This window comes from Neospora caninum, chromosome XI (assembly GCF_000208865.1).
Source record: "Neospora caninum Liverpool complete genome, chromosome XI".
In the NCBI taxonomy this organism is placed as follows: domain Eukaryota; phylum Apicomplexa; class Conoidasida; order Eucoccidiorida; family Sarcocystidae; genus Neospora; species Neospora caninum.
In genome coordinates, this window is record NC_018397.1 from 2,863,634 (window position 1) to 2,872,157 (window position 8,524).

The 8,524-nt window shown below is 53.0% G+C and overlaps 2 protein-coding genes across 2 annotated transcripts in view; both read right to left on the reverse strand.

Annotated features, from left to right (window-relative positions):
• The window catches only part of NCLIV_056480 (hypothetical protein), a gene marked incomplete at both ends in the record, with an annotated part of 5,094 nt that extends 1,598 nt beyond the window's left edge, over window positions 1-3,496 (reverse strand). The window contains 4 exons of the mRNA XM_003885203.1: window positions 386-564; window positions 1,016-1,255; window positions 1,775-2,078; window positions 2,925-3,496. Coding sequence (XP_003885252.1) covers window positions 386-564; window positions 1,016-1,255; window positions 1,775-2,078; window positions 2,925-3,496 — 1,295 coding nt within the window. The remainder of the gene's footprint in view (window positions 1-385; window positions 565-1,015; window positions 1,256-1,774; window positions 2,079-2,924) is intronic.
• Window positions 3,497-5,267: 1,771 nt separating this feature from the next.
• On the reverse strand, window positions 5,268-8,264 carry NCLIV_056490 (conserved hypothetical protein; the record flags this gene model as incomplete). The annotated part of the gene is made up of 6 exons (XM_003885204.1): window positions 5,268-5,322; window positions 5,552-5,620; window positions 5,791-5,887; window positions 6,162-6,354; window positions 6,857-7,795; window positions 8,103-8,264. The coding sequence occupies 6 exons, from the start codon at window positions 8,262-8,264 to the stop codon at window positions 5,268-5,270; spliced, it is 1,515 nt and encodes a 504-aa protein (XP_003885253.1).
• Between the last annotated feature and the right edge of the window lie 260 nt (window positions 8,265-8,524).

Below are 8,524 nucleotides of genomic sequence, written 5' to 3' on the forward strand. Positions count from 1 at the left end.
CGAGAGGCGACAGAAGTCAGAGAAGAAGAAGAAGGAAGAGAAGAGCAGAGAAGCGAACCCTCGGTGATGCGCGGGAGGAAGCGCCTCTGCAGCGGAGAAGAACTCAGCACGGAAGAGGAGGAGAGAAAACGGAATTCGGCCAGAGGACCCGTCGAGGAAACGCCCTGCGACAGTCGAGCGCAAGACGATTCACTCGGCACAAAAAGAAGGTAACAGACTGCCTATCGGGCATCTGGTAGGACCGATATTGGGGGGGGGGGGGGGGGGACGGAAGGGCTGATTCTCTCTCGCACCCCGCGTGTTTGCCCCCGGGCGTCTTCAATTCTTGGATGGTTAGATATCTTTAGAGCCTTCGGGGGAGGTGGCTCTGGCGCCTTTCGCGTACCTGTGAGCCAGGCCACGAGTCCAGGCGAAGATCGAGGCGATGGGATTCGTCGATGTTTTCTGCCCTTTCTGGTGTTGACGGTAGTGGCGCGTGACGGTGCCGTGCGCAGCCTCACTCACGACCGTCTTCCCGTCTGGGCAGACCAGAATGGAGGTCATCAAACCCAGCGACCCGTAGCCCTGGAAACGCGCCAAGCAGAGCAAGCGATCGAGAGGCCAGGCGAGAGTCCACGCCGCGAGACAAACACAAGATCGCGGGAGAAAAAGCAAAGAGCGACAGAGCCACGAGAGACCGAACCATGAGCGAACGATCCGAGAGACATGGCGCTCGCCCAAACAGAAGACGAAGAGATGGCGAGGGAGCAGCGAGGGCGACGCAAACAACCGTAGCGCGTGGATCGCACGTGGGGAAACGTGTGAAGGTGGAGGACAAGACCCAAAATAGGCACAGGCGAAAGGCTTGTGGGACGCAGGAATGGAGACAGCAAGGGGGGAAAGGCCCCCCGAGATTGGAGACGCGTGGAACAGTTTCGGCTGACTCGAGGCTTCAAGCGAGCGATGTTCAGGGACGCGTCCACGCTTCAGAAGAGCGTCGGTTTAGAAACTGGAACCGAAGCATCTGGCGTCTCACCTGGGCGACAATATCGGACTGGACATCGCCATCGTAGTTCTTGCACGCCCAGACAAATCCACCCTCCGACTTGAGAGCCTGAGCCACCATATCATCGATCAATCGGTGTTCGTACCAAATGCCTTGCTTCTCGAACAAGGGCTTAAATTGCTCATCGTAATACGCCTGGAAAATGTCTTTAAACATGCCGTCGTACTGCTTCAGAATCGTGTTCTTCGTGCTCAAGTACAGCGGCATGTTCTGCATAACAGACAAAATCGCAATCGCGTTCACACGAGCACGTTTTTGTTGCTCCACTACAAGCCGAAAGCCACGTTGCTTTAAACTGGGTTTTCCAGGCCGTTCCTGTGGAGCAACGAGGAGGCACTGTAGGAGCCTTTCTTTATTTAATTGCAGGTCGGCCGAAAGCAGGCACCGAGACTGCGAGGAAGAATACAGGACAAGCCGCACGTGCTACCTCCCGACGACGAGGTGTAAATAGGCCGCATCAGCCACCGCGTGCTGTGCGCTCTTCTCTCCCTGTCAAAGCACAGCTCCGCAGTCGAGCTGGCCAATGCAATTCCGGCCCTACGCAGACGCATATACAAGATAGAAATACATGCATGCAAACGTGCATACAACTAGATAGAGATAGAGACGGAGACGCGTAGGCGTAGATATACGCGTGCATGCATTTATGTTCAAGTTTGTGGCGGGTCGGTGCCCTATACATCAACGCGTCTGAGACAGCCACGTCGAGGGCCGCCCGTTTTGTAGCACCTGTTGCAGCGCGAATTTGAAGGAGCTGAGAGCGAATCCGCGGATGCTGGCTTCTGTGTTGTACATGCCGAGCATGACGCCGGGGCCGCTGAAAGAGAAAACTTTCTTCTCCACGCGTGCACCTCCAGCAGGGGTGAAGGAAATGGTGAAGTCTCCTGGGCCTTCGCAGACGAGCGACTCTGCCTTGTACTGGTCACCGTAGGCGTGACGACCAATCACAATCGGCTTTTTCCATCCAGGCACCAAGCGCGGTACGTTGCTGATCAAGATGGGGGCGCGAAAGACCGTGCCGTCCAAAATATTCCTGCAAGTCACAGAGCGTGCGGGCAGCGCAGAGCAAGTCTCCAGCAAAAGCTGGAAGCGAGACTGAAACAAATGCTACCCCTTCCCACGCAGGCAACTAAACACACAACCATATACAGATTTATATATATATATATATATATATGTATTGCTGCACACAACCACATGTGTATATATATGGACTTTGGATGGGGTTCCAACCGCCCTTTGGCTCTCGAGTGGCGCGGCGAGAAAGAAAGAGACCAAAGAGAGGCGAAGTTGAAAGAGGGAAGGAGGAGCTTGGCGCCGACGCAGCAGGAAGGAGAGGCGTAGGCTGACGCGGGAAGAGAAACGAATTCACGAAGGAGACGAAAAAGGCGACACGGAAAGGAAGCAGAACGTCGGCTAGAATGCGCGTGAACGCGTTGTACGGAGAGCAGAAGGAGGACTCCGAATCAAAACGTTAGAGAAGACAGCGCCTGTCAGAAAACGGGACGCAAGGCGAACTGCGCATGCGGGTCCCAGAGCAACGCAAGGAAGTCGAGCAACTGAGCGGTGACTGTTCTCGTTATTCCTCGGCTTGTTGCAACCCGTCCGTTTTTTCAGAGAGGAAACGCGACTCGCCGCGGGCATTCCCTGTACATCTGGAAATGTGTGTGTGTACGCGCCCGTTTCTGCTTTTTTCACTAAAAGATACACAGATATGCATGCCTGTCCCGCGTGTGTACATAAAAGCCTAGATCCTATATATATGTATATCCGGGGAGAATGTTCATGCAGCTCGTCTCCTAGCAAAGCCGTGTCTGTTGAGCGCTTTGTTTTTCCGGGGTTTTCTCAGCCGATCAGGTGCGCAGGTCTTTCTCTGTACCTGATCGTGCCGTTTGGGCTTTTCCACATCTTCTTCAAATTGAATTCCTTGACGCGTCCTTCGTCGGGCGTGATTGTTGCACACTTGATCCCGACGTGGCACTTTTTAATGGCCTCTGCAGCCTCCAGAGTCACCTTGTCTTCCGTCTGGTCGCGGTTCGTGACGCTCAAGTCGTAGTACTCGAGCGGGAGTTCAAGGTACGGGAACAAGAGCTTTTCTTTGATCCACGCCCAAAGAATCCGGGTCATTTCGTCGCCGTCCATCTCCACAACTGGGTTCGCAACCTGGATTTTCCCCTCCAAGTTAAACGCCCCGCCCGTCGCCACGCTGGAGGCGAAGAACCGAGACGGGGGCTGCGGCTGCGCAGGGCGGGAACCATTCTTTCCAGGTTGGACTGGAGAAAGTCCCAGTCCGGAAGAAAGGGAAGAAGGAAGTGAGGAAACCGCGCTGCAAAGCGGGGAAGAAGACAGTCCCGGTCGGCCGCCGCAGGTGCCTTTCGTCGAGAGTGCAGAGCGAGAGGCGGAATTGAGAGAAGGGGGGGGCAGAGCGGGGCTTGTCGCCCTAGCGGACATTCGGCGAAGAGCGAACGCCATCTTTCTGAGAAAAACGGAGGGAGTCGCGCGCGTTAAAATCGGCGAAACACTCTACGCATAAACAAAATGAACGGAGAAGGGGGGCGGCCGAAACAGAGCCACCAGATTTCGGAGAAACGGCGCGAGAGAGTACTCAGCTGCTAGTAACGGAACTACATAAGCAGACAATCGATGCACGCGAAGAGACAGACCGCAGGCCTTACGGGGCTGGGACAAGCTGGATTCACCCAACGGTGCTCTGGTGTTCAAAAAAAAAACAACCTTCTCTGCTCCTTCACACTTCCCGCACGGGCGCCAGCGCACATGCAAAGCGACTCACGCGCACACCACACGCCTACGCACGAGGGCCGCACTCAATTTTTGCAAGGCCGCGCAAGTGAAACAGAACTTTCAAACCCCAAAGGACGTCCTTGCAGGACATGTCGACAGAAAGACAATGAGGCGTGTTGTCTGAGGTGGGAAAAGAGAATTGCGGCAAGCGCGTCCTTGCTCGTGTGTGTCGAAACGGTTTCTAGCAACACCGTCAAAACAGCGAGTCTTCCTCGTGTGTTCAATCTCTCTGAACGCTCCTAGTGCGACATTTACAGCAGCGTTGTTTGCTGTGTCTGAATCCCGAGGGGCCATTGTGGTTCTGCGAGATTTTTTGAATCAAACAAACGCATGTTCTGTGGAGTAAAGACACGTTTGCTGACTTCGAGCCAGCAGGTCGGCGGTCTGGGTCGTGGCAAGCAGGGACAAAACCTCAAAACCTTACGTTTGCTGCCGATGCTGTGTTCTATGTGTTCGTCGCCGTTCGGCAAGAAGCGATCAGTTTCCCCTGCTGATAAAAAAGAGAGCAATGTGCTGGGCCATGGTGGTCCCTCAGGAGGTATCCGTTTCTGCATCTGCAAAGTGTCACACTGAGGATTACCGGAGTTGGCTCGAAAGCGCGCCGTCAACGGTTTTTCTCGTTTTGCGTTATCGCTTGTTTGGCGCTCTATCGGAATCCCGTTACTGCTCAGTTGTTTTACGTACATGACGGGGTAAATGTGTGAACATTTTGCAACGGAGACGTGAAAATCTACGCAGTCACTAGCAGGCATCGAACGAATTACAGTGTTAGCACCCGCCAGTTCCCCGATCGACAATCATTGTTGGAATGGGATCGCTTGCTCCACACAGTTTTTCGAGCCTGTTTGCACTCCCCTCCCGTGTTTCATTTCAAAGTTCCCGCGCGGTACGGTTACACTATCGGTTACTCAGAGTGTTTAAGCTTACAAAAAAGGTTCTACATTCTTCAGTATACAAGGATGGTGTATCTTGCTTATCTTTATTTAAAGTAAACTTTTGAGGGCACTGGCCATCGCTCGTACGAGCGGAAATTGCTACCGGCGCACAGCAGCCGTGTCATCCTCCCAGTGTGTCGACTGTTTTTGCATGATCTCCTGGAAACGGCTCAAGAGCGAGAAAAGGCGGAATGCTCTCGCAAGTCCAGGCGCGACGATGGTCGTCACGGCGATTTCAAATATTTATATGGAGACAGTTCCGAAGCCGTACTCACCACGCTGAGGCCGGAAGCACGGTGCATTAACCGTGGAAAGAGAAACAGCCCAAGTAATGAGAAACAACAGGATAACTCCCTAGCATCAGCCGTCCGTAGTATCTGAGAGTCGAACTATTATGTCCATCCCACACCATGTTCCGATCCCGCCTTCGTTCAAAAAAGGTAGCTGCGTTTTTTAGCGCAGCATTACGATTCATTTATTTGTTGTCACACCGCCGTTGTGTTTTGCTGCCGAGGGCTGTAGTAGTGGATCACGCCCCACCTGTGAACGAACAAAGCACGTGGCAAAACGGTGCATCTGGGTCTTGCACTTCTGCCGACGCACGCACTTCATACGAAATATTTCGAAAGCGTGGAAGCTGATTAGCCGGACATACATCCAGATGCCCACAAAAACCATCACGAGTATCCAAGTGGTGGTGACACTCGAACTCCCTCTATGAGCTACGTTAGTACGTAGTGTGTCGCTGTCGCACGGTTTCTGAACTTACTTTCCATTAACCATCCAGCACTTGTCTGCCTGTTGGGCATGTCTTTCCTGCTCTGCTGGAATACCGCACCTGAAAACCGGGCAGTCAATGGATATCGAACACACGATGGTAATGCGCAGTTAGAGGACATGAAGCGACACATACGGGGGGGCTCATACGTGTCTGTTTCAGGATCCGATACCACCAGAAAAAAAAAAGCCAACCCAAAAGTGCACTCGACGCCATCTCGAAACACTTACGCGATATTGCCCTTGAGCTTGCGGAGCGCCAACAGCGGGCATGGCATGTACTGCGCCACCTCGGAGAAGGGAGTCTGCATTGACCAAGCGCGGTCGCCTGTGGAGAGAGAATCGAATCAACGTCGAAACGAAAGAAAAATGTGCATCCATGTTGGGATGCTCCCAAGCCGCAAAGGGCTTTCAAAAACTTGTTTTATGCGCTGTCTTTTGCCCGTTTTGCACAAATGCTGGCCCAGCTCCTCCCGAGAGACACGAATCACGCGGACTGTAAATGTATACGCTATTGCTCAAGCAGCGCCACACACAGTAATGGTCACGTTTCCTTTCAAATACAAAAACGGGCTCGAGGCTCCCCAAAAACTCGGTCTCACCAAGAATGTGCCTGTAGTTTGCATCGCCCTTGCTGATAACAACGGCAGCATTATCTCGCAGCTCCTTGTAGAGCTTGCTCGGCATTTCCGAGTACTCGAAAGGCATGCAAAAGTAAGCGTGTGCCTTCACCTCCCATTTGCCGCTTTCCACGTACGAGCGCCACAAATCCGCCAGCGCAGCGACGGAAGTTCTCTGAGATACCCAAAAACAAGAACGGCAGCATACAGCACAAGCTTGCAAACGGTTCCTGACGACTCGAAGATGACGATCCCTGCCGGCACTAATGTCTTGCCCTCTGGATATGAACCAAACACGGGTAGATACGTTCCAGAGACCATCGTGGATAGTCCATAATCAGGTCGATACATCAATACCATGTATCGTTCACAAAGTAAGCCGTGCCCTCGAGTCCAGAAGGGGTGCAACATATTGACGGAAACCGCACGGTCATCGTCTACAGATAAATGCACGAAGAGTCGCTGTCAAACCAGGAATAGAGCTGCTGTAGGCACATTTCACTCAGGAGGCGGTGCCGTCTCTAGTCCATCCGTTTTTCGAGAGATACAGACTGTGTACTGGCGCACGCATCCGGGCCACGCACAGACTGGCAAATTTCACCCTGTATACAACATATCATACCCCTTAACAATGGCAAGTGCTCTCGTCTACAGTCCGCTCTTTTATCTGAACGTACCGCTGCAGTAGCCTGTTGTTGAATCCAGTCGTAGGTCAGCTGGAAGTCCTTCGGTAACGCATCGCTCACAAAAATCGGGTACTGCTTGACGTAGAAAACGATTTTGTCGACGACTTTATATTCCAGGAGAACGCATGCCAGCCACATGTCAGTAACGACTTCCGACCCCGCATTGTCTACGAAGATGAACGCAGAGCGTTGCCTTTTCTCTCCTGCTTGAGTCTGGGCCGAGCCCCCCAAAGCTACCAGAGTTTGCACGTCTTCGAAGAAGGCCTCAAAGTCGTCGCAGAGCAAGCGAGACGTATCGTCATCCTCTCCTAGAGTGGAAGAGGCTGTGGTATCCTGGCCCATCTCGACCTCCGCATCGTGATGGTTGCATGGCCAGAGACTGAGATCTGCAGCATTTCCCTGAAGCGCGCCAACAATGGCACTCCGTAGACCAGCTTTAAACACTAGCGGATCGTTCGACGTGCAGCCTGTTGTACCATGCATGCGTTGTAGGGACTCCCCAAACCGAAGCAGCATCGGAACACATCCGCGAAGACCAGCATGTTTTTGTTTCTCGAAAGGGTCATAACGCGTTGTGAAGTGGCGAAAGGCATGGGCAACGCGTCGATAGAAATACAACTCCGCTACTAGCCAAGGAGCAGTGGCCCACGTCGCGCCCTTCTCAACCCACTTTGCCAGGATGTCATTCCACAACTGTACGTCTGCCTTCTCCACGTCCACTGAGTATGCATTACTTTCTCCTGCTTCCTTCTCCGATTCTTCAACCGCAGACAGATACTGGAGGGGCGACGTGAGCGATTCGGCCATTTCGGCGTCGAGCGCCCGCAGGCGATGTAAACATTGCGGGTGGTCTTCTAGAAACGCTTTGTTCTCGTCAAATATGCGCTTCAAAATGTCGTCTCGCAGACGCGAGTTCATGGTGTTGTATGACTGCAAATTAACACGCAGAACGGCAAAGTGCAGGTGTTCACACTCCCAAGCAGCGACGCGTTCACTATATTAATAGGCACTCACGCCGAACACACCATCCACCTATATGCAGACGTTGCAGTGACAAGGTTTGGTGTTCAATAACGGCGCAGCACACGCCCCATCCCCGTTTTTTCCAAAACCTTACTTGACGCGGTTTATCTTTCCGCGCCCGTGCTGATTCTACAGTGTGTTGAGTAAAACTGCAGAAAAAAGCATTAGCGGTTCATTTCCTGCCAAGCACAGTTCACTTCAAAGGACATCTTACCCAAGTCCCCGGTTCGTCGGAGAGAGTGACTGGCGGAAGACCGGCACTCGACGGGCGGCACTGATGGAGATCTTGCATGTCGTTGTATTGGTCAAGAAGGTTTGCGTTTTCGTCCGCCGCGGATGCTTGCGCGGACGCGGCGTTGTGAAGCGTCCACGTCATTTTGAAGGGGGTTTGACAAACAAAAACTCACGACGAAACTTTTCTCGGGACGGGCTTTTAGACTTCTGTAGCGGATCGTCTGTCCTCTTGATGCTCCTCCTCGAAAGCCTCGTCGACTCTAGGTTGAATAAGATAGATGAGAAGCGGACGGCACCATTTAATGGCACAGGTCAGAGCAGCTACAGCCAGGGCTGCACCAACGACAAAAACGGTGGAAAGATACGGTTGGATGAACCACAGAACCACCACTGCCGAGACCA